The sequence below is a fragment of the Bos indicus x Bos taurus genome, chromosome 3, assembly GCF_003369695.1.
Source record: "Bos indicus x Bos taurus breed Angus x Brahman F1 hybrid chromosome 3, Bos_hybrid_MaternalHap_v2.0, whole genome shotgun sequence".
NCBI classification, from domain to species: Eukaryota; Metazoa; Chordata; class Mammalia; order Artiodactyla; family Bovidae; genus Bos; species Bos indicus x Bos taurus.
Window position 1 is genome coordinate 12,088,347 of NC_040078.1, and position 23,880 is coordinate 12,112,226.

The 23,880-nt window shown below is 52.1% G+C and overlaps 1 protein-coding gene across 3 annotated transcripts in view; it reads right to left on the bottom strand.

Annotated features, from left to right (window-relative positions):
* Positions 1–4,728: 4,728 nt before the first annotated feature.
* KIRREL1 (kirre like nephrin family adhesion molecule 1) overlaps positions 4,729–23,880 on the bottom strand; it is a 104,979-nt gene continuing 85,827 nt past the window's right edge. For 2 of the 3 annotated variants that reach the window (XM_027529263.1, XM_027529244.1), the window contains 12 exons: positions 19,715–19,872; positions 17,700–17,850; positions 16,579–16,684; positions 16,280–16,428; positions 15,991–16,118; positions 14,994–15,168; positions 14,804–14,904; positions 13,003–13,201; positions 11,440–11,547; positions 11,168–11,307; positions 10,530–10,607; positions 4,729–10,293 (listed from right to left, as the gene is read on the bottom strand). In XM_027529263.1, coding sequence (XP_027385064.1) covers positions 9,817–10,293; positions 10,530–10,607; positions 11,168–11,307; positions 11,440–11,547; positions 13,003–13,201; positions 14,804–14,904; positions 14,994–15,168; positions 15,991–16,118; positions 16,280–16,428; positions 16,579–16,684; positions 17,700–17,850; positions 19,715–19,872 — 1,970 coding nt within the window. In that variant the 3' untranslated portion in view covers positions 4,729–9,816. The remainder of the gene's footprint in view (positions 10,294–10,529; positions 10,608–11,167; positions 11,308–11,439; positions 11,548–13,002; positions 13,202–14,803; positions 14,905–14,993; positions 15,169–15,990; positions 16,119–16,279; positions 16,429–16,578; positions 16,685–17,699; positions 17,851–19,714; positions 19,873–23,880) is intronic. The other variant, XM_027529254.1, reaches the window with a different exon arrangement.

A 23,880-nucleotide genomic window follows, 5' to 3' on the forward strand; every position in this document is an offset into this window, starting at 1 on the left:
ATGAAGTGATCTCTCTCCTCCCCCAGGTTTCTGCTTTGCAGAGTGGGTCTTTTGGTTTTAGAACCTTGGGGACCATAAAGACGGTCTCTGTCATCCCAGCTGGATGGGAACATTCTATCAATACCAGGCCACTGTTAGAGCTGCCAGTATCTTGTGTGCAAGGGTAGGGGTGGGGGTATGGTTGTAGGAGCAAGGTGTGTGGCATGCATGCTGCAAAGAGTGGCGATGTGTGGGAGTGGGATGCTAGAGTGTTAATAGACCCAAGTAATCAACTCACACTTGAATACCTTTTAGCAATTTACAAAGGGTTTTTGTGTACCTCATCTCACTGAGTGTTCACAACATTGTACAGATAAAGAAAAGGCAGTTCAGAAAGATGTGCTGACCTGCCCTGAATCAGAGTTTCAGGAGGCACTGCTGGGATGTTAACCTAAATCTTCTCATTCCAGAGGCCATGGTCTTTTCATAACCTTTGGCAATTGTTGACATCTTTTGTGATGTCTCTAAGGAAAAGGGGCAGAGGGGAAAGAGGTATATGCTCACTGCTCCCCTTTCTCCAGGCTAATACAAGCTAACATTTACTGAATACTCACTTGCTGGGAACTCTGCTAAGTACTTTATATGGGAAAAGGAACTACTAGTCCATTTCACAGGGAGGAGAGTGAGATGCAGAGAGATAAAGTAACTTAATGTAGGGGAACAGAATTTGTCACCCTAAAATATGTTTTTGGCATATTGTTTTAATCTGGGTATTTTCTGTGAAACAGGAGACTTGGGACGGGCTCTAAAGGAAGTAGGAATTGCCCTATTGTAAGAAACAGTCCATGGGGTCGCAAAGAGTCAGACAGGATTGGGCAACTGAACAAGAAACATTTACACCTCTAAGGGAAACCTCCACTTATCAGAGAGTCTCCCTCCCTGCACTGGGAAGAGTAGGATGACCAAATCTCTAGAAGTTCTTACCAAGGAAGAAGACAAAAACTTAAACGTGTATCATAATCACCCTTGTTTACTGGGTGACTATAACTTCCCATAACTGACTCTCCCCACCCTCAACCTCCTCTTTTGTCTTTAGCTGAGGATGGTATTTAAGGAAAGGGCTTTGATCAAGTAAGCTACTCAGTTTTCCTGGATCTTTACCCTGTATACATGCTACTAATTTCTGGGTGATTTGCTCTTATTAATCTGCCTCATGTCAATTTAATTCTTAAACAAGTTTGAAGAACCTAGAAGGGTAGAAGAAAACTTCCTCATCCCCAACATTATTCAAGATGAAGCAGGAGCAAACAATGAAGTTGTGTATCAATCAGGATAGGGCACAGCAATGTCGCAGTAACAAACAGCTCCAAAACGTCAGTATCTTAACAAAACAAAGATTCACTTCTCCTTCAAACTGCATGTTCATCGTGGGTTGGCAAAAGGGTTCTGCTTCACATTACCACTCAGGGACCCAGGCCGAGAGGGACTTCCACCAGTTATACCATCTGGAATAAATGAGCTCCCGTTGCTATGGCAGGCAAAGAAAGAGCTGGAGGGTCTCACTAGCAATTAAAGGCTTTGGTCTGGAAGTGACATGTCACTTCTGTTTACAGAACACTGGCCAAAACTAGTCAGGCTGGCCTTGCCCAATAGCCAGGGGACTCAAATAGAGGACTCAATATTAGTGAGTACTGGTAATGTCTGTCAGCCTGGCAGACTGACTTGAGAGCCCATGTTTTAATCACCATGCTGCCCCACTTCATCAGGGATGGACTCCTCCAGGGTAAATCTCCTTTATGCATTATGTTGGTGCGCTTGATTCCCTTCTCTCCATCCCTGTATTCCTTTAGCACATATTGAGCAGCTATGTGCCAGGGAGTCTGTTGGGTGATGAACATACTAAACAAACAAACAAACAAAAAGATACAGGATCCCTGCCTTCAAATGCCCTTATTTTAAGAGGAAAATACTGATGTGTTATACACAAAATCCTGTGATCAAAGCATCAGTCACAAATGAAATCAGTGAGATGTAGCCACCTGTCCTAAGACTTCACAGGAGGGAGAGAAGAGCTCACAACAAGAGCTCCTGTTGTGAGTACGTGATAAATCAGGCAGGGCTTCCTGGGAGAGATGGCCTTTGAGCTGACCCATAAGTATGGGTAAAATTTGCAATAAGAAAGTCAAAGGACATGGGCATTCCAGGCAAAAAAAAGGATAGAGGCAGCAAAGTGCAGGGGTTACTCAAAACAAGGCATGATTCCGTTAGACTGTGTTGAAATGTTGGGTGAGTGAAAGGGAGGGCCGAGTGATCTAAGGTGATCTTGGAGGACTTTGAAGTTCACACTTCCGGTGTGAAAGTACAGACAGGAGCAGGTTTGTACCAAGGGCAAGAGCTCCTGTTGTGAGGCAGGAGCACTCTCAAGGAGAGAGTAGCTTGTTAAACTCTGCAGACAGTGGTGCTAAAGCGGCTGTTGGTGTCATTACTACTTGCCCTCAGGCTGGAAGTGACTTGAAGAAGGGCCTGGGCCCCTGCACAGGAATAGGTCTAATACAGGAGACAGGCTCCTGTGGCCTAGATATGAATGGATTCCCCCTAAAACCGAGTCCCCGTGCCAAGCTTATGATTAATCTCACCATCTAAAACCTTATTCCATTTCTTGTCCTACCCACCCCTGTTCCCTTAAGGACTGAAGAATATCAAAGAAAAGGGGGACTTGAAACTGAAGAGGACCCTGCAGGACCCTCCTAGGGCCCTGTGTCCCCCATTTCTTATTTGTCCTAGGCCTTCTCTGAGTTCCGAAGGGCAGACTCTAGCAGTTACTAATGAGGGAAGTGAGGGGATCTACAAACACAGGGAAAGCAGTCAAGAAACAACAGTTCAGTGATGAAACAGAGTCCTAGTTCCTCTTGAGGGACACAGCTAATAATCGGACACACTTCTTTGAGTTGTTCTGTGGGAACTAAGACTCCCCACCCAGGTGGAGGATGATGACTACACGTTGACCACAAATCCACAGACCCAGACTGGTTGGAACCAGGAGGCTGATGATTAAGATTCCTGAAACACCACACTGTCATCTACCACCAACCAAAAAGGAGGTCATGCCCCCTACCACCCCCATTCCCCCCAAATCTTACACCTCAGCTGGCTTGGAAGATGAACCTGAGACAAACCTACGTCTCCCATCTTCTTGGTTGGTCTTCTTTCTCTGCTCCAAACTCCAGTGTTTCAGTTTGGACCTAGGGCGCACGAACTTTGGAGTGACAAGCAGCATGTGGCACCCTATACAGCTCACAGACTTGCCCCCAGGTGCCTGCTGACCCTGGGGTTGGGCTCTGGGGATGCAGAGACAAATAAAGTGCATCCCAAGCACACGCACAGCACAGGAGATACCCTGCCTAATGCTACTTGGCCTAACAGAATGCACTTGGGCCTCCATGATTGCATAAACTTGCTTCTCTTGTTTTTTTTTTTTTTCAATTCTTCTGTTCATTTCTGGATCTCAACTATCATGCCATACTTTACCTGTGCCAGTTCAACTTACCTGGCTGAATACTTTAGAGTCACACCGCATGGGCCTCTCATCCTCGTCCAGGTGTTTATCACTGAACGCCTTATGGACTACCTACAGGCTCATGGTCCAGAATGCACTTAAACTGCAGTCCCCACTGCATCCTGCCCCTCCCTCCGTAGAAACTCTTGGTCGTGCTCTAGTCTTCTTGAAAATGGGCTGCATTATCTCTCAAATATTTTTTTCAGCTCCTACGTCCTATCTGTCTATGACTGTGTCTCATGTCCCTTGAGTACAAATAGGCTGCTGTGGACCAGCTTTGGTTTGCCGGATTCTTAACCGGATGAGGGAAATGTGTATGTTAGCTGCTCAGTCATGTCCGACTCTTTGCGACCCTATGGACTGCAACCTGCCAGACTCCTCTGTCCATGGGATTCTCTAGGCAAGAAGATTGGAGTGGGTTGCCATGTCCTCCTCCTGGGGATCTTCCCGACCCAGGGATTGAACCCAGGTCTCCCGCACTGGAGACAGAGTCTGTACCGTCTAGGCCACTAGGGAAGCCTGGCTGAAGGAAATAAACCCTTGTATTTCTTTTGTGATTTATAGTTTTCAAAAACATTATCTGAAAGCAGCTTCTTTTTTTTTTTTTTTCCTTTTTTTGCCAGTTATCCTCTAACACTGCTGTGAAAAGAGCAAAGCAAAATCTCTGCAAATTCTACTAAACTTGGGGATCCAGACTTTCTCAGCAGGATGGCCCGTGTGTGTGTACTGCTGGACCATCTGTTTTTTCATTCTGTTTCACTTCAAGTTCAAAGGGCTGGTGACCCGGCAATTTTGAATTTTTACCCAAACCACTGCATTTTAAAATAAATGAAATCAGTCCTGTTCACCCTCACACTCCCAAATCCTTTGGGATTTGGAGCCCAGATTCAGTCTCCCCTTCCTATTCCCATAATCAAATTTGGCACTGAACATTTGGATGCTGTGTTCCAAAAGCAGGGAGCCTCTGGCTGTTTGTCCCTGAACTGCCACAATTGGCCTCAGGCTTTTGCGACACTCACAAACTGGTGAATAAAACGTGTTTGCCCCACGGCCTGGAGGTGACACAAATAGATAGTCTCTGCCATCTCAATCCCAAAATCAATCTTCTCCTCCAATTCAGGTCATTTCACCCCAAATCAGCCAAGCTTTTAAGTAACTAGAGCTGCTTGTACATTAAACACCACAAAACATGGTACTTTTTAAAACATTTATATTTATATATATAAAAAAATTAAATATATATAATATATAGTGTGTTTGAGACTAAAAATATAGTACATAATATTTAAAAAAAAGGAAAATGAAAAAAGGCAGAATAGGAAAAGTGTGAGGGACACAGATACACATTGCTAAAAATCTACGATGGTCTGTTCTAACAAAAATAATATTTTTTTCCTCTTAATTATCATCATGGACCCATTTATTATTGGGGCTTGAGTGGAGAAAATTTAACTGGAGCCAGAAATGGTGGTTGTAATCCCAAGAAGAGTGGGGTTAGAAAACGTGACCACAGGGAGCCCTGGACCTCATTCTGGTGTGACTGGAGGCAGCCAAATCTCCTGGGTCACTATTGCTAGAAAGATTGTGTCAGAGTTTGATTGTATTGGCAACCTGGCTGCTCTCTCCCCAGAGTCAGGGGTACTCCCAGGAGACAGCATCTAAAAATCTCCAGATGAAGAAGACCCCTATTGGCCCACCAACACTTGCAAAGGCCAGTTGTTGGGGACAGCAAAAAGCCAGGATTAGGGGACAGGAGATGGTAGGAATGAGTGACAGACAGCTCTATGCAAACAGAGTTATTATCATTACTGTTATTATTTTTAAGGGCAAGCTTGTACCAGAATCGCCCAGTATGGCCTGTGACTTCTGCGCAGCAATTATTCTTCCAGGGACAGGGCCTGGAACTCACTCACAGTGATGCAAGAAAATGTGATCCTCCCACCCCCCACCCCCCCCAAACCCATCTTCCTAATTCTGAAACATCCCGAGCCACACATCCTTCCATCCTCTCCAGAAGCCCAGAGGTGGAGTGTCAGGACCCAGCTGATAAGTGAGGCCAATGCCTTTCAGAAAGAGGCCGGCCTCCAGAAAGGGAGCAACAGTGGTAAGGGGAAGGCCAGGAGAAGGGGATGGGATATTTAAATGCTAATTTTATAGCCTCTTCACAAAAATAAATGCCTTTCCAATTACATCCCTTGGTCTGCGCACTTCAGTGGTCTGTTACCACGTCCTCACTGGTCCCGCCAGAGTCAGAAGCTTCACTGATGCCTTTCAAGTGATTCCCCGCCATGCAGAAGGGCCTGGAGAGGCACAGAGCGGGTGACCTGGCTCATGGCACGCAGCACCAAACTGGCAGAGAAGCCAGGGTTTCTGCAGCCTGGGTGCTTTGCATACAGCAGTGGGGACAGAATCACCCTCTCAGCAAAGACTGAGGAAGTGATGTCACTGAGCCAGTTCAGTACAGCTGGGGTAGGCCTCGGCTTTAACACGGCTTTCTCCAAACCCGAGTGACCCATGTACAATGGCAGCGCACATGAGCCAAATACACTGAGACGCCATCTGATTCCATCTGAGAAAGCCCGGGACGTGTAGCTCCTGACAGACAGCCACCCATTTAATGAGAGGGTACCAGGGCAAAAGAGACTCCAGGGCAGTGTTCTCCATCTTGTCAAGCAGAAAAGGCTGCCCTCAAAATTACCAGAAAGGCAGCACCTGGACTAGGGTGCGCAGTGCTTGGAGACAAGAAGGGTTGGGGTGAGATCAAACTAATCTCTTTCATCCCAAGAAGGCAAGGTATCTGTGAGAGCATAGACCTCCCTTCCTTTCTGACTTACGTTGGACTTTGCTTCATGCAAATATTGTGGCTAGACTTTGGTGGGGGATCCCAATTTAGGATGCAAGCTGGACCCTCCACAAGGAGACTGTGGGTCATCCAGAATCACAAGAACCTCCTGAAGACGCAGAACTGAAGTCAATAACTGCTGGACTCCCTCCTCACTACCACCTGCCCTTCTGAACTGCTCCTGAACAGACAGGTCAGCTGTTCTCACACCTTGCCCTCTAGCTCAAGACGCCTTAGTCTGCAGGCTTCCCCTTGCTCAGTGAGACCAGCTTTCTGGGCCATGGGAGTGCTCCAGAGGACGTGGGCGGAGTGTGGCTGCTTCCATTTTTCCCCACAGAGGTTACCTGCAACCTGGGGGCACAGTGAAGGAAACTCACCATGCCCTGCTTTGGCCAGAGACACCTTTGCAAACCTGTCAGCCTTCTGAGTGGGGAGCAGCACAATGTCCAAAGGATAATCCCACATCAATTTCACTGAGGTTTAGGATATTCTTTCTGCTGCTGTTTGAGATCAAGGAGTTTTTAGTGGAAACTCATTCACAACACTTCTGACAAGAGGATGAAGTCCACAGTGAAAGCTTCTTTCAAGAGAAGAACCTTTCAACTTCCCCCCACCCATCCACCCGCTGTTACCAAATCCTTGCCAGGAATGGCAGGCCCTTCCACCTCACCAAATGAAAACACGCAAGAGTCGGACAATCTGAGGTTTGTACAATTCTCCCTCCTCATCTTAAAGACTAGAAAATAGTGGGCAATGAACCTAGAGGTTAGGCCAAGGTCACTCAGTAAATGGCAGCTTCAGAACTGGGTCCCATGTCTCCGGATGCCTTGCTCTTCTCACCAGCACTAGAACGTCGAAGGCAGTCAGAATCACCAAAGTGACCACATCAAGGGCCGAGGCCCCGTGCTGGGGGATTCCAGCCTTAGGTAACAACCGCCCAAACTCAAGGGCATCTGCCACGCCCCAGAAAGGCAATTCCATTGGCTTAACAGGTCGGTCCCCACTCAGACTCTGATCAGCCTAGAGTAAACACTGCAGAGGGTAGAGGCAGTCCTGAATGCTGACACCTCCCTGTGCCCTGCACGGTGTTCACAGGGAAGTAAGTCTATCTGGCTTCCAATAGACTTCTCATGCTCCCTGCAGTGTCAGCTGAGTTACCGTGACCTCAGGGCCTCCTCCTCTCCACCAACAGAATGGACCCAGTACTAAAACCAAAAAGGAGGAACAAGAGAACGCGGCCAAACAGAAGTCATTTGGAATGTTCCTGTTTAAAAAGCCACCATCTTTAGATTTTAACTGTTTAGATTACCCCGTGGCTTCTGTGAAAACCATCAAAAATGCCTGAATTTGCACAGGGACCTGCATCCTTATTGGACCACGTCACCAAACTCACAGAAAAGGCTTGTGCAGGAAGGAGTCAGCTTCCAGGGCTAAGGCTGGAATAACGCTGTGAACCTGTATGAGGCCTCTGAAAGGGCCGGTCCATGGGACTTGCCCGTGCTGAAGTGGAGGAGGATGCAGACGCAGCCTGAAGAGGCCAGAACTGGAGCTACAGGGTATGCGCTGTCCTTACTGCCAGGGGATGGCAAGGAATGTCACCCCACAGACCCATTTGCAAAGGTGGCGATGGCCCGTGGCTGATGAGCATGTAACTCATTAAAGCGAACATGACTAATGAATGGCGACCACGAGAAAGGGCAAAACGCATTCTGGGAATTGTAACAGAGGACCCTCCCGTTAGGGCTGAGCTAAGGGAAGAGCAGACCACGCTTCTTGGCAAGGGAAGGTTGGGGCAGAGGAGTGAGTTCTCTTTGGAGCGCCCGTTCTCTTTGGTCAGGAGGTGGCGGCTGAGAATGTGGAATGCGTATGTGGGCGTGAGTGCAGGAGTGTGTATGGAGGTGAGGCTGGGCGTGGGAGACTTCGTGGGCCGCGGCTGCCTGCAGTGCCTTTCCGCGTGACCTTACTGGGTCAGCCCTTTCTCTTACTAGGTCCCCTCGCCCGTCTATCCCCTAAACTCTGCAACACTTGGCAGTGAGTTTGCGCTGACCGTACCGGATTCCTGTGCAGCCACCCACACAGGGCCGGTCAACCAAAGCAGGACACTCAAGGCACTGAAAGTGGAAGAAAGAATCTGATTGGTCCAGGGGGAAAAAAAAAAAAAAAGATACGTAACAAACGAAAACCCGTCTAAAGAGAACATCTCCCACAGATGTCCCCCAGAAAGTGGCCTCTCTAACCAGCTGGTCAGCTCTGGGGTAGGACAGCAGAGCCTGACAGCCAGGCCCTCTTCTGGTCCTATAGAGCCCATCGGGTGACAGGTCTCACCACCTGAATGTTTAAAAATGGATTCAAAGTGCTTCGAGATTGAAAGAGTAATGGAAGGTACTGGAAATCTGATAGAGAACAGGTTCCCCCTTTCCCAGTACACTGGGACTTGTACTTGGGTGGGGAGCTCCCTACAGCTTCTTTTTATATTTTTACCCCGTGAGGTTTTTTTTTTGTTTTTAAATTGTGTTTTGTTGTCTTTGAAAAAGCCTATAGCATGCCCACTTTCACCACCACTCCGCAGGCAGGCTCATTAAAGCAGAAGTGGGGCCTCCTGGGGAGGAGAGGGGGCTTGGATGGGCTCCCTCTAGCGTGGGTTCTGGAAACTGCTATGTAGCACGCTGATGTCTTGCTGGTGACTCAGGACGTGGTTGGTTCCTGACCTATCCTTCTCCATCACGACCCCCCTGACCTATCTGGCTGGCCCAGCACAGAGGAGGAGGAGGAGGAAAGGGCAGCGTTAGGAGAGATACCTGGATCCCTCTGCAGGCAGAGCGACAGGGGTCCACAGTGGGCAGCCAAGATGACTTGGCATTTTAATCCCAGCTGAACGAGGGCTGGATCTGAACTCTGTGCCAGGGCTAAAAAAACAAATCCAAGGTCCCTTCTGCAGTCCCGAGGCGGGAGAGATGCACCCAAGGTGTGATGCGGACAACAGACGGGACGGGCCAGGCAATCTATCTGTACCAGAGCCACCCACCCCGACACTCGGTGTCCCCTGGGCCAACGCTTGCTCCTCCCCACAGGACGCCCCCATCACGCTCACGTGAGACCAGAGGGACGGCATAGAAAGGGAATGCTAAAAAGTGGCCCCTCTGCTCTCCGCAACCTTCACTTTCCCAGTCCCCAGACTAGGGCCAGGCAAGAGTGCAGGTCAGAAGAGACACATCCTCCCGAAGAAGAGGGAAGGGCAGGCCCAGGAGGCTGGGGCATGCTCAGAGCACCATCCTCGGGACGGGGTGTTTCCGGGAGACCTGCTCCCTGCCTACCGCGGTGGGAGGAGGAAGGCCGGTCCAGGACGGGAGCAACAACGGGCAATGTCCCTGAATATCAGGGAACAGCTGTGAGAGCCTTCTCCTCTGCCCCGCAGAGATGCCCCGGCCAGGCGCCGGCCCTACACATGCGTCTGCATGCGCTGCTGGAATCTCTGGCCGTAGTCCGAGTGCTGGGAGGTGTAGGAGAAGCGCGTGGCGGTGGCGTACTTGCCGATGGGGTCGTATGCCTCGTATGGGGTCCGCTCCAGGCCGGACGGTGGGGCCTGGGGGTAGCCCAGTCGGTAGGTGGGGTACCCTGCTGCCCCGGGGAAGGGATGGGAATTGAACTTCTCATAGTTCTCGTAGGATAGCTGGCTGGCAGTATCGTTGCCAGCGGGGGCAGCAGGACCAGGGGGCGTGGGCTCAGGGCCGTAGTCGGGGGCCGGGGCTCGGCTGTAGGTGTTGAGCTGGGCGTAGCCGCTGGAGTGGGAGAGGCGGGAGGAGGGGCGGCCGTCGAAGCGGGCAGGGCCGGGGGCACGGTAGTCAGCATAGAGCACTGCCCTGGAAGACGGGCGGTCTTCGTGGGCACGGACGTTGTAGTAGCCATTGGTGGGGTCCTGGGTGGCAATGAGAGAAGAGAATGAGGTGGGTTCCTCTTGGGGAGGGGTGTGGAGTCTCATCATGGCCCTCTGGGCCTCCTCTGGCTCTGCCCGGGTTCTCTTCATCTCTTCTGTTCCCTCAGTAATCTCCTGACCCTTCCTCCGCACACCTGCCCTCACCTCCGCTCTGCCCACCCCTGGGGCCCGCGATCCATGTCCCGTGCCCCTCCAGGGGGCCCTTCCCCAGTCCGCACCTTCATCTCATACTCCTCCCGGGTATCGATGGTGTCACAGCGCAGATCCTGCTTTAGGTCCACGTCATCCTTGAAGGACTACAGAGGAGCCAGAGCTGGGCATCAGGAGATGGACGCCTGCTCTCGCCCGCCTTGCCCACCCATCCCCACACCCAGAGGCTGCCTGTTAAGAGGAAGGGTCTGGGGCAGGGGCAGAGGTCCCGTCCTCTCCCCGCAGAGACTCTGGAGTGTAGTGGGAAGAGGCCAGAGATATGGGTTCTAGCACCAATTCTGTGATAATGTGCAGTGCTTGAGTATGTCCTTGCCCCTCTCTGGGGCTGTTCTTCATCTGAGCGCTGAGGCAGTTGGGCCAGAGAACTTACAGTTGGGTCAAAAAAACTCTTGACACGCTGTTGCGGGGAGAATGGGGTGAAGGAAGCCTGTGTAGGTCCCACCTGCCTGTCCTCTGCTGGAAGAAAATTAGCCTGGGGAGTGTGTGCATTTTCTGTGTCTGTATGTATGAGAGTGTGTGGCGGGGAGGGGATGGGACCAAAGTAGGTCAACTGAGGGAGCAGAGAGTGGCAGTTTCAGTGACCTGGAGTGGGGCTGGTCCCAAGAGTGTGAAGAAGAGGGTAGGCCAGGGAGGAGCGGACTCTCACCGAGTAGATGGCCTTCATGACACGGGTCGCCGTGGAGACGCTGGCAGTATCGTCCTCCCGGTCAGAATGCATCGTGAGTGGCTCCCGGTTCACGGTCTCCACTTTGATGTCCAGCTTCCTCAGGGTCACGTCTTTGCGACCTGGGGACAAGGGCCGCAGCCTGGACCTACCTGGCCTGGAGAGCGCAGCTGCCAATCCCTCCTCGCCCCTCCCAAGCCCTGCCTGTCAGAGACCCTCAGGAGGGCTGTGGCCCCAGCAGGGCCCATACTCACTGCCTTTGCGGCGCCGGTAGAGAAAGAACACCAAGGCGATGAAGAAGAAGATGAGCAGGATGCCTGCACCAATGGTGGCCCCGGCGATGATGCCCACGGGTAACACCTCTTCAGATGTGGGAAGGAAGGGAGGAGGGTGAGGATGAGGTCACACGGGGGATCTGAACTCAGTGATGGCTGAAGTTCACAACCGCCGAGCTCCAGGCCCCCTGGACTTCGCACAGGGTTATGTTTCAGTTGAGTTCAGTTAAAGTCAAAGTGGGATTTGAGAGGAAGTCTGCATTGTGTTTGGATTTAGACCTTCACTTTAACTTCATCAGAGTTGGGATCGACTTGACCCTGGCCGTGGTGGTCTGTCTGTCCCTCTCTTGCAGCCCACCTGCCTGGGAGACTTTTCTTGTCTGAGGTTGGCTGTCCCCAGACTTTCCCACTGGCACCTGTGTTTCCACCTATTTCACTGCCTTCCTCATCCACACCATTGTGACTGTTCCATCTGCACCTATCCTCCCAGGGCTCAGGCAGTTCTGGTTGGATCCCCCTGCTCCTTGGAGATGAGAAGGACCCAGGAATCCTGCCTCCAGTCTTCTCTCCCTTCCTGTCTGTCCTGGATAGATCAGATCCACGTAGGGCTCTTCCCTTTCAGAAGTGTTTCCTGCAGAGTCCTCCTTATTCATCTGCTCTCTTCTTTCCCACCAACTCCTTGCTCTTCCTGGTGCCCTTAGCTAAGACAGACCCCCTCCCCCACCCCCCATGGTTACTTCTCCCCATCTCCCACATCAAATAGCTAGTTCTTACAAAAAAAAAAAATCTTTTTTCCTCATCAGAGTTGGGAGCTTCCAAGACACTCAAAAGTATTATGTCTCTTTTATCAGGCTAGAAATGCCTTAAGGGAGAGAATATGTGTCTCCTATCACACTAAGGATTTATGAAAAGGTGTGTGTATGTGTGCGCGTGTGGGTGCACTCAGTCATGTCCAACTTTTGCAACCCCATGGCTACAGCCTTCCAGGTTCTTCTGTCCGTGGAGTTTTCCAGGCAAGAATACTGGAGTGGGTTGCCATTTCCTTCTCCAGGGGATCTGCCCAACGCAAGGATCAAACCTGTGTCTCCTGCATTGGCGGGCAGATTCTTTACCACTAGGGAAGAGGCGGGGGAACCAAAGCTTCCTATTCTATGCCAAGTACTCCATGAATATCGTCTCATTTAATTCTCATACCAACCTAGTGAAGTATGGAGTGTTACTGCCTTTACAGATCATTTCATTTTTCTGCATTTGAAGTCATTTCCTGCCACTCTCTAGGTCCTCCACTAAACTGAAAGTTCCCGGATGGCAAGGACTGTGTTCATGTACATCTGTCCCTGCGGCTTCTAGTGCGGGGCCTGGCACATAGCAGATGCTCAATGAATGTTTAAAAAAGTGAGTGGGTTTCCCAGCTGAGCACAAGACCAGGCTGTGGTGGGCCCAGGAGAGAGCAGTGTCTCTGAGCCATGCCCCTGGAGAGAAGAGGGAGCGGAGTCCCCAGGCTGCCCTGTGCCCTGGCGACACAGCCAGTGCCGAGGTTACCTCGCTCTTCCAGCTGGATGATGGCTGTGCCTGGGCCGAAGCTGTTCCAGGCGGTGCAGTTGTAGTGGGTCTGAAAGTCGGCCTCCATGACGTTGTTGATGGTGAGCGTGGACAGGACCCCACTGCCTGAGTTGGTCCTCTCCACCGTGTAGCGTTCCAGGGTCCCCACCTCCAGGAAGTTCTCCTTCCATGCCCAGGCCTGGGGTGGGGAGGGCAGGATGGGATGAGGAAGAGGCAGGTGGTGGAAACACCTGACCCACCACAAGGCACAGTCATAGCCTCACCCCGTGTGCCCTTCAGTCCAGATCCATGCTCACCCTACAACAAGCCTAAGCCACACCTGCTGCCTCCAACCCTGGCATCAAACCTCCCGTCTAAGAGGAGCAGCGGCTCCCAGACTTGCTCAAGACACTTGCTGTGACCATTCAGATAAGCGTAGGGACACTCTTTAACATGAGGATTCCTGAGGCTTAGCTCCTAAATATGACTCTCTAGGGCACAAGCCCAGGAATCTCTATTTGGTAGTGGTGGTTTTTGAGGCAAGGGAGAGCAATTTTATTCGGGAAGCCAGTAGACCTGGAAGATGGTAGACCAGTGTCCCAAAGACACATCATTCCCAAGTTAGAATTCAGGCTTCTCTTATTGGGAATCTCTATTTTCGTAACAACCCCAGCTGATCCAATGAACCAACATGTGGGAACAAGTCCTGGACGGACAGCCAAGAACCCTGGGCTCTCGGCCTGATCCTCCTTTGAGCCCTGGGTGGCCGCCCCCTCCCATCTCTGGGCCTCAGTTTCCTTCACCTGTAAAAGGAGAGGACCAAGCTAGATAGACAGTGCTCCAGCTTCCCTCCAGCTCTGATAGTCTGAGGCTCTTAACTAAACATAACTCTGGCCTTGCCTTTAACCACCCCACAGCCAGCCCCACAGGAACCCACCCACCGGCTCTGGAGACCCATCCACAGACCCTTATAAATGAGTGGGAACTGTCACCAGGAGGAGTCTCTCCCGGGCTCCTCCATCCCCCGTACCCCAGGCTGGGGCATGCCCCCTCCATTGTGTCCCCTCCCTCAGAGTGGAGCCCCAGGGAGAGGGAGCCGCCGAGAACTGGCTCTTTTCCAGGGATCAGTCCTCCTAGCTCTAAAAGCGAGGCCCCCCGGGAGCCGAGCCGCCTGCTGCCCAGGCGGCCGTGGTAATGAAGTGTCCCTGGGCAGCCCTGGAGTTAGCCAAATGGTCATTAAATGTGATGAGGGGTTTGACGGTTAATGGTCACGGAAGGAATTAATGGCTCGTGGTGTGAGGGAGAGGGAGGGGGTGGAGAGCAGCGGGCGGGGTGCTGGTAGGAGGAGGAAGGCAGGAGAAGGGAGGGGAGTGGGCGGCTGGGTGGGGTGGAACTGATGGGGCAGGGTTGGGGCGGAGGGCACAGCAGTGGGCAAGGAAGAGATGGGGAGGCTGAGGGAGGAGGAGGAGGTGAGGGACAGGGGCGAGCAGGAGTGAAAGCCCAGGGGAACGGGCAGCGCATCCAAGGAGACTTCACCAGGCCTCTCACACTAAGGCAACAGCAACCCTGTTCAGTAGGGATCACTGCCCCCGTTTTATGGATGAGGAAACTGAGGTTCCAAAGACCAAGTAACTGGCTCAGGGTCACACAACAAGGAAGAGACGAGGTGGCGTGTGAGCAGGGAGAGGGACAGAGTCAGGGGATGAAAGGCGCAGGGTATAGGAAGGGCCTGGGGAAAGCCGGAGGGGAGGCTGAGGTGGGTAGGGAAATAAGCGGCTGGCCCGAGGCCTGGCCCACTCACAATGCGGTCTGGCGGTGGCGTACTCCCGATGAAACACTCCACCTTGCCACCGTCGCCCCTGACGGCGTACTGCACGGCCTCGCTGGAGATGATGGGGGGCCCTGCAAGCAAGAGGACAGGGTCAGGGCCAGCTGGAACCTCCAGCAGCCCGCCCCCAGGCCCCCCCACCTGCCTTCCTCAGGCCCCTCACCGTTCACGTAAAGTGGCACCTCGCGCTCGGCCACTCCGATCCGAGGCACAATGGCCCGGCAGGTGTAGGTGCCGGCATCGGCCTGGGTCACCGACTTCAGCAGCAGTTGGTTGCTGTTACTCAGGACCTGGGCAGAGAGAGCAGCCTCGGGTGGGGAGCCAGGAGGCCTGGGCCCCTAGATCCATGTGGGCCCCCACATTGGAGGCGTTGGAAAGAAAGCAGGAAGGGCCACAAGTGAATTCCCAGAAGGGAAGCAGAGTCCCGAATCTTATCTGGTCCATCCCTTGACTCTAAAGAGGTTAGCATTTAGACACAGCATTTCTGTGAGAGTGGGCAGACCTGGGTGGAGGTGCATGAGGGCAGGTGAAGCTGCCCTGATTTTTAAAGAGGATGCAGCCACTGCTGGTGGTCTCTCCTAGTGCTTCTCTTGCCAAATGAGGAAGTTTTGCTCTAAAATCCCTTTCTGCAACTTTGGCCCAAACTGTCCCATATAGATCTCTGCTACTGCTGCTGCTGCTGCCGCTAAGTTAGCCATGTCTGACTCTTTGCAACATCATGGACTATAGCCTATCAGGCTCCTCTGTCCATGGGATTTTCCAGGCAAGAGTACTAGAGTGGGGTGCCAGTGCCTTCTCCGATAGGTCTCTGCAGAGCTGTAGAATTCAGCCTTCTCTAGTGCATCACCCCAGCCACTCCACCCTCCTGTGCAGCATTCACTGACCAGGTATCTTGCCACAGCAGCGGCTCCACTCCGGCCCCCTTTCCCCCTCCCACCCACAGGTCACTGTCCCTCTCACTGCCACTGAAGCAGCTAGCTGTCTGCCAAGGAGGGGTGGGGTTGACTGCAAGCACCGTCCTTCTCTTCCAAATCCAGAGAACTTGGGAATATCTCAGGTTCAACTTGAAAAAGAATGCTGTGCCCCCTGCGCCCCCCTCTTCCCAACCAGTGGCCAGGCTCCTACCGCCCAGTGTCCAGGAGAGGCGGAGAGCTTCTTACCATGTTTGAGTCCTTTTTAGTCCAGGTGAGGGTGAGGGGGGGATTCCCAACCCAGACACAGGTGAGGGTCACATCAGAGCCAATGTCTGTGGTCGTGGGTTTAGGGTCAACTACAATCCGAGGGGCAACTGAGGTAGAAAGGGAGAAACAGATCATCAGGGTCCTGCTCTCATCGGGGCGGGGAGGGGAGGGGCAATTCCAATCTTCCTCCTGCCTTGTCTCCTCAGCCCCACAGCCTTCCCCATCCCACCCCAGGTCCCTTAAAGCCCTTGCCCCTGCAGCTACTCACAGTGGACATTGACTAAAGTGCTGACATTGGTGCTCCCCACTTTGTTGTGAACCTCACAGGACACGGGCTCCGTGAAGAAGGAATAATCGACATTGGTTTCATAGCGACTCTCATGGGCATCTTCAATCAGGAAGCCCCCCTTGGCCCACCTGGAGGAGGCAACACAGAGCAGGGTCAGGCCTTGGAGCTCTCTCCCCCACATCCAGAGGCCTGTCTTCCCCAGTCCCCCACTCCGGATCTCAAGGGCCTCCCAGTATCCCTCCCCAGGGTGTGCCCCTGCCCCGCCCCTCCCCTCCTACCTGTAGCCCAGGATCTCCGGGTTGGCCGTGGCCTGACACGTAAAGATGACGCGCTCACCCTCCTGCACCGTCTGGGGCTCAATAGACAGGGTCACTGTAGGAGGGTCTGCAAAGCAGAGGACGGCAGGTCAGGGTCTTTTCTGTCCCTCAAATTTCTTTTTCTCTGTCTAGCACATACACTGAGACCTCACCCATGTGGTGATCTGGGAATTTGAGTTTGCAGTGTACCAGCTCCAGTAAATAAGCTTTCCTCACCTTTATTCCAGGAGCCTCTAGGGGCCGGCTAGGGTGAGGACCAAGGATGATACCAAAGGGACAAATTAATCAGACGGTGTAGTGACCAACTGTGACCACTAGGCGTCAGTGTGGGTTCGCTAGGCTCACTAGCCAGGATGGGGGTGGGGCGTTTCTCCAGTTGCTGCCCACACTTCCACTCTTCTGGGCAGTGGGAATTTATTGAGCACTTACCCAGTAGCATACTCCATGTGAGATGCTCTTACACTATATCTCACTTAACGCTCACAACCCTGAGAAGCAGGTATAGGTCATCACAATCCCTTATCTGAAACCCCTGGAATGAGATGTGTTTCAGAATTTGGAATTTTTCAAATGTTAGAAAGGTTATGGTGACCACAGACCATTTATTGTGTAAGACCCCCAGAAGAATCTGGGCAACATCCCATAGAAACACATTAATATATCTGCTGTGAAATATATGGCTATTCCAACTGAGTTATTAAATAAAAGACTACAAAAAGCTTCCGTTCAGGTTTTGCCACCCAATCACTTTTGGTTTGGAATTTCCGATAAGGAGCTGTAGGCCTGCATTTTATTTTCTGCACATATTCAGAATTAGAAACTACGGCTCAGAGAGATTACGTCATTGCCCAAAGTCACACGGTTTAAACCCGGGAACTGCCTGGCTCACAGCTGATGTCTCTTGTGCCAGCTCTCAAAGCCTATGGTTCAAAGCAGGGAATCGAAGAGGACAAAGAAATGGAGCATCTGTCCCAGGGCCCCTGGGGGATTCTTCTGTGCTTTCCAAAGGGTGCCGCCCCCCAGGGTGCACGTTGCCCCCCCCCCCCCCCGCCCCCCACCGCCCTCCCCGGGACCCTGCTCACGGTGCACATCGAGCTCAATGGACGTCTCCTTGCCACTCGGGATGGCCTCGTTCACGCTACGGCAGGTGAAGACACGCCCAATGTCCAGGTCTGTAGGGTTGATGAGCAGCTGGCTAATGGTGGTCTCCCTCTTCCCATCCTTCAGCAGTTCCTGGGGCGGGAGGATGAGGTGGGGAATAACGGTGGGAGACACGGTCAAGCTAAAAGCCCCTTCCTCTGCTCTTGGGGTGACCCACACAGAGCTAGGTTTGCTGGAGGGGCATTCAACCTGAAGCTCTGCTCTTCCTCCAGCCCCTACCTCCTCCTCAGGTTTAGGTTTTTTTTTTTTTTTAAACTAATAAACTTTATTTTTTAAGAGAAGTTTTAATTTTACAGAAAAGTTGAATAGAAAATACAGAGTTCCCATATATCCTCCTCCCCAACCCCAGTTTCCTCTATTATTAACATGATGCACTAGTGTGATACATGTTACACCTGATACATAAAACAAGTAATGAACCAACATTGATACCCTATTACTAACCCCATGGTTTTAAGTCTCGTTCCTGGAATACCCTGAGTCCAACCCAAGCCTGTCCTTTTCTGGAAAGTCTTCCTTTGCTAATCCCAGCTCTCAGGACTCTCTCCAAGACTGAACGTGTGGCCCTCACAGGCAATCTGTCCTCCACACTGCTCTGGTCACATCCGCCTTGCCTCTTAGGCACTGTGCTGTGCATGGGTCTCTCCAGCTAGAACGTAAACTCCTTGAGGGCAGGGAAGGGACTCACAGGCTCAAAGTCTCATAATGGTTCTATGATACCCAACATGAGACATGATCATAGGACCCTTGGGCTGTTTTCCAAGGCTGTTTGCACACTGCCTAGGGGAAACCATAATATTAGGCAAAGTGGCGGCCCACAGTTTGACAGCAGTACAAGCGTCTTACTAGGCCTGACGCGGTACTGGAGCGGTACCGGCCCAGTGCAGTAACACTGGCTTCCTCCTGCTGCTTCAAAGCTCCATCTTCAATAAATATAAAAAAAAAAAGAAGGGGCAGTAGATGACAAATGGCCATTGACCAATCGGCTTGTATGGTTGCCAAAATATTTCAAAACATGTAACCATAGAGGGGAAAAATGACAGGGTTCTTGGTGGTGAGAAAGTTAAGCACCACCGAAGCCAAACTGTTTGTCAAATGGTGAACTGAAGGCCAGAGAGATGTGAACTGTCCGAGGTGACACAGAGTGTCCAGGGCGGAGCAAATCCAGCCAGTCCCTGGGGCCGCACAGGTGGAAGGTCTCTCCCCTCAATGAGAAGTGCCTCCTGCAGCATCTAGCAAGTGGCTGGGTACACCTGTGCCTGTCCCCAGCTGGCAAGAGGAGCTCCAAATAGGAGATCTGGATTCTAACTCCAGCTCCACCACAACTTTGCCACGTGATCCCAGGCAAGTCATTTGATGTCCTTCTCGCAACAGGTTACTTATCTATAAAACGTCCATATAATCGCTGCTTCCCCAAGCTTAGTTGTGCCTACTGGGGACATGCACCAACTAGAAGCTGGGAGAAGAAAGTTGAGAGGACCGTTAGCAAGAGACTACAGTCCGATCCAGGTATAAACCCCAGCTCTGCTGCGTGTCAGCTGTGTGTTACCCTGGGCAAGTCACCCAACCTCTCTAAACATCAGTTCACTCTTTTTGAATTGGAAGTTAACAGCTAACTTATGAAACCCCTGTGAGGATTAAGAGAGACTGTCCATAGACCTTAGCATGCACAGTGCCTGCTACACTATAGGTGCTTAATTAATGTAGCTATTCTCAATGTTATTCTTAGTCTCTGCTAACTACTGAAGGGCCTGAGAATTCTCTTGTCTGGACCTCAATTTGCCCAGCTATTTAATGAGAGGATCGGACCACATGACTTCTAAGGCCGCTTTCCACATCTGTGTTCTCCACTAGTCTGTGGTCAGATTCATGTGGGAAAGGGAAGGTGACCTAGAGGGCAGCCTTGGAGGAGCTGGGGGAGCAGGCAGGGTCTCACCGTGCTGGCTACAGCACCCTCCTGCTGTGTCCCGTCCCGGAACCAGAGGATGGTGGCAGCAGGCTTGGCGTTGAAGGCGCGGCATGTGAGGTTGTGGGGGATGCCTGCCTGCAGCAGGATCACAGGACCGCCATCAATCCTGGTGTCCTCTGGGGGTACTGTGGGGAAGAGCAGAGCAGAGTCAGTCCAGGATGTGGCCAACAGTGCCCTGAGGACAGAAAGCCCTGCCCCTGGAGGCATCTCTCCTACCGAACGTCCACCCCTTGGTGGGGCAGTGCCGTCCTTACCCCCTAACTCACGATCACTGAATCTGCTGCTCCTGTGGTCTGGGGGACCTGGCACAGAAAGGTGGCTGCTTCCAACGTAGCTTCTTACATCCATTCCCTCCTGTCTGCTCCTCCGCCCTGGTGCAGCTGGATGAGTGGGTCTATCATAGCAACCTCCCAAACGGACTCCCTGCCTCCAGCCCCTGCTGGCCTCAACCCATCCATCACGGCTGGCAGGTTATTTTCTCTACAGATCAGCCAAGTCTGTACTACTTCCCTGTTCAACCACTTTCCATGTCTACCAGCTGCCACGGGCATGAGTTGCAAGCCTTTTGACCTGCGACCAATGTTCCCCAGGTCAAGTCCTGCACTTTCCCACTTCCTCTTCTTGTTTCTGCTCCCTTCCCTCACAGGTTCTCTTGAACTGCTGTCCATACTGTTCACATCCCAGCTGCTGCACAGGGCCTTCCCCGCCACATCCCCCTCCTCAACCACCGCCTCTGTGCTTCCCAGGCAGTCACTCGAAGCTCTGAGCACCATCTATCAATAGCTTGTCTTTGGGTTACTTGTGAGGGTTATCCATGTCCCCTCTCCAACAAAACCGTTATCCCTGGAAAAGCAGGAACTCCATCACATTAATATTTATACAGTCTCCGGTGCCTAGAACATGACCAAAGCAAGCTCTGGCTAAATGCTTAAGGAATCGAATCAGTCAGATGTTTGAATTAACAGGAAATAGTTCCCTGTCCTATACCCACAGGCTTTGGAACACTCAGGTGAACCAGGCTGCAAGTTCCCTGGGAGCAGGGGCTACTTTTTTCTCTTAAAGCCCTAAGATCTAGTGCAGAGGCTGGTTGATAACGCATCCTTGGGGCTATTAGCGGAATAAGTAGTTGATGGGATAAAGATGGAAGGATTTTTATTATAATTTTGGTATTTGGTATACCTCGTGTTCACCAGCCAGCAATGTGAAAGGGTATCGTTTGCTTTTTTGCCAGGAAGACCAGAGAAACGCAGAAGGCTCTTTCCAAGGGAGCCCTTGAGAGGAGACCCTGGGGTACCCATGAGGCCAGTCCTGGGCAGGGCTGTTCTGGAATTTATGAGATGACGGTCTCCATTTTTGGGGTTTCCGGGGAGAGGAACCTCTTGTAGCCCATCCCAGCACTTTGCTCAACTGGTGCACGCAGAGTGGGAGGGTGGGGCCAGCCCAGGATCTAGAAGCAGGCTGCCCTGGTTTCAAGTCCTGGTGCCTTTATTCATCCGTTAAGCGACCGCGGGTGACGCTGCCAGGTCAGTTTCTTTGACAGGGACATACGATGCCCATCCCCAGGATTCTCACGCAGGCCAGACGAGGGCGGAAGAGAGGCCGTCACGTGTGACGTGCGCAATGTGTTCACGTTAGTGCCTCATGCAGGCCAGACGAGGGCGGAAGAAGGGCCGTCACGTGTGACGTGCGCGATGTGTTCACGTTAGTGCCTCACGCAGGCCAGACGAGGGCGGAAGAAGGGCCGTCACGTGTGACATGCGCGATGTGTTCACGTTAGTGCCTCACGCAGGCCAGACGAGGGCGAAAGAAGGACCGTCACGTGTGACGTGCGCAATGTGTTCACTTAGTGCCTCACGCAGGCCAGACGAGGGCGGAAGAGGGGCCGTCACGTGTGACATGCGCAACGTGTTCACGTTAGTGCTCGGACAAGAGCCAGCAGTGCCTCCAGCTCCTGGCTGGCCAGTGATCTGCTTGCTGCGTCCCGGGCTCTTCCTCTTTGCTCACTAGTGTACATGGGTCCAATGGCAGATGGATGCAGATTGGCAAACGGGGTGGGAAGGAGAGAAAGGCAGAGAGAAATGGAGCTGCCACTCAGGCTCTCTTGGTCTGTGGGGGGCCCCTCTGAGGTCACACAGCGCTATCATACCCCAGGAGGACAGTCCTAGTTGGGCAGAAGAGGGGAAAGCTTCTTCTCCCATCAGCTTTCCCTTCCGTTGGAACATTGGTCCTCACCCTTTATTTAGGGAAAGACCGCCCACCTTTGTCACTAGCGCACCTTAGTATCTGAGGAGAAGAAAATATGGCCGTTGAGGTGTCTACTAAGCTTAGTTAGACAGCATGTGTCCAGGTGGTTATTTATTTATTTTTTTTATTTGGCTGTTGTTTTTCAGTCTCTATGTCATGTCCAACTCTTTTCGATCCCATGGACTGCAGCACACCAGGCTCCCCCGTCCTTCACTATCTCCCGGAGTTTGCTCCGATTCATGTCCACTGACTTGGTGATGCCATTCAGCTATCTGATCTCTGCCACCCCCTTCTCCTTTTGCCTTCCATCTTTTCCAGTGAGTGAGGCCTTAGTTGTGGCATGCAGGATCTAGTTCCCTGACCAGGGCTGGGACCCTGGCCCCCTGCATTGGGAGTTTGGAGTCTTAACCACTGATCCACCAGGGAGGTTCCCATGAGTGTGTTTATGAGCACATTTTTAGGATTTGAAACTTAAATTTGTATATCAATATTTACGTGTCTGAGGCCTCAGTTTCCTTGTCTGTAAAATTTCAAAAAGCACATTGACATCTGTTCCCCACAGTTCCTATTGGGAGAATGAAAGGAGATCAAGGGTGTGAAACCGACTGTAAATTGTAACATGATCGACAACATCTCCACCACTCACTGACCGCTCACCAGGTGTCAGCTCAAGCACTTCGTGCATAGGATTTCTTTGCGTCTTCACCACAGAGTATATTTCATTAATCCTTTCATGGTAAATACCATTGACTGCCCCCCAACCCCCATTTATAGACAAGGCACTGAGGTTCAGACAGGTCAGGCCAGTGTGCTCAGAGCTCAGCGGCAGGGCTGGAACGAGTTCTAGGCCTGCCGACCCAGAGCTGTGCTCATCACCACTGCACTCGAGGTTATTGCTGTGAATAATGAGGGAGCCGTGGGTCTGTAGATCTGTATTATGTCTGTGTCTGTCTGCCAGGGAGTGGGAGGCAGCTGCTCAGAGTTCTGCAAGGCCATTCTGTTGCCTGGGCTGGTCTGGGGTGGGGGGCTGACCACCGAGGGTTATAGCTGCAGGAGAGGGGAGGTGACGAGGCTGGCCATGTGCAGGGAGGCCGATTCCACACACGGAACACAGCACGCTCTCCACTCGGTCCTGCCCAGTCTCTGAGCCCCGAATGAACAAAAGCTGTGTCTAGGCAGGTGAGCAGAGGAAGCCGCACAAACTTTCCTGCCTTCTCATTGCCTCCATGTGGCTGCAGGAGGCAGGGGGTGTGAGAGTTCCAGAGAGACGAGGAAGGGACAGAGTGAGGGGAAAGGAGTAGACGGATGCATCTTCCATCTCTTTTACTCTTGGGGCCTCATCCACCTGAAACACCCAAATAGGCTACAGAGATCCACATCCTCAACACCCTCCAGATAAGCCAGCCAGCTCCCTGCTCGTGTAGACCTCCCTCACTGACTCGAAAGCTTTTAGACAAGATACTTCTCCACCAACAGTTCCCATTGATATTCTCCTCTGCCAGGAAGCCTTCCTTGATTGAACCAAGTTGCAGGATGTCATTACTAAGTTCCTGTTATATATCTAGGGTCTTGGCTGGCCTTTACCCATCTTTCGATATTTCTCCCTCTCTATGCTGGGGCAGGAGGGGGAAGGAACAGTATCAGGACCCCTTCATTCAAATGGCAGTCTCCAGTCTGGAAGTAGCATCTTCCAGGACTTAAGCCGAGGCAGTTAGGGAGGAGAAAAGAAGAGATAAAGTTTCGTAAGTATCTCGTGTTCCCTTGGAATGCCTGGTCCAGCATGGGGGCTCATACCCTCTCCAGTGAGGAGGGGAAGTTGATGCCTTAGCACTCCACACCTACCCTTGGTGGTCAGCTAACTCCTGCCCCCTAACCTCCATCCTGCTCGA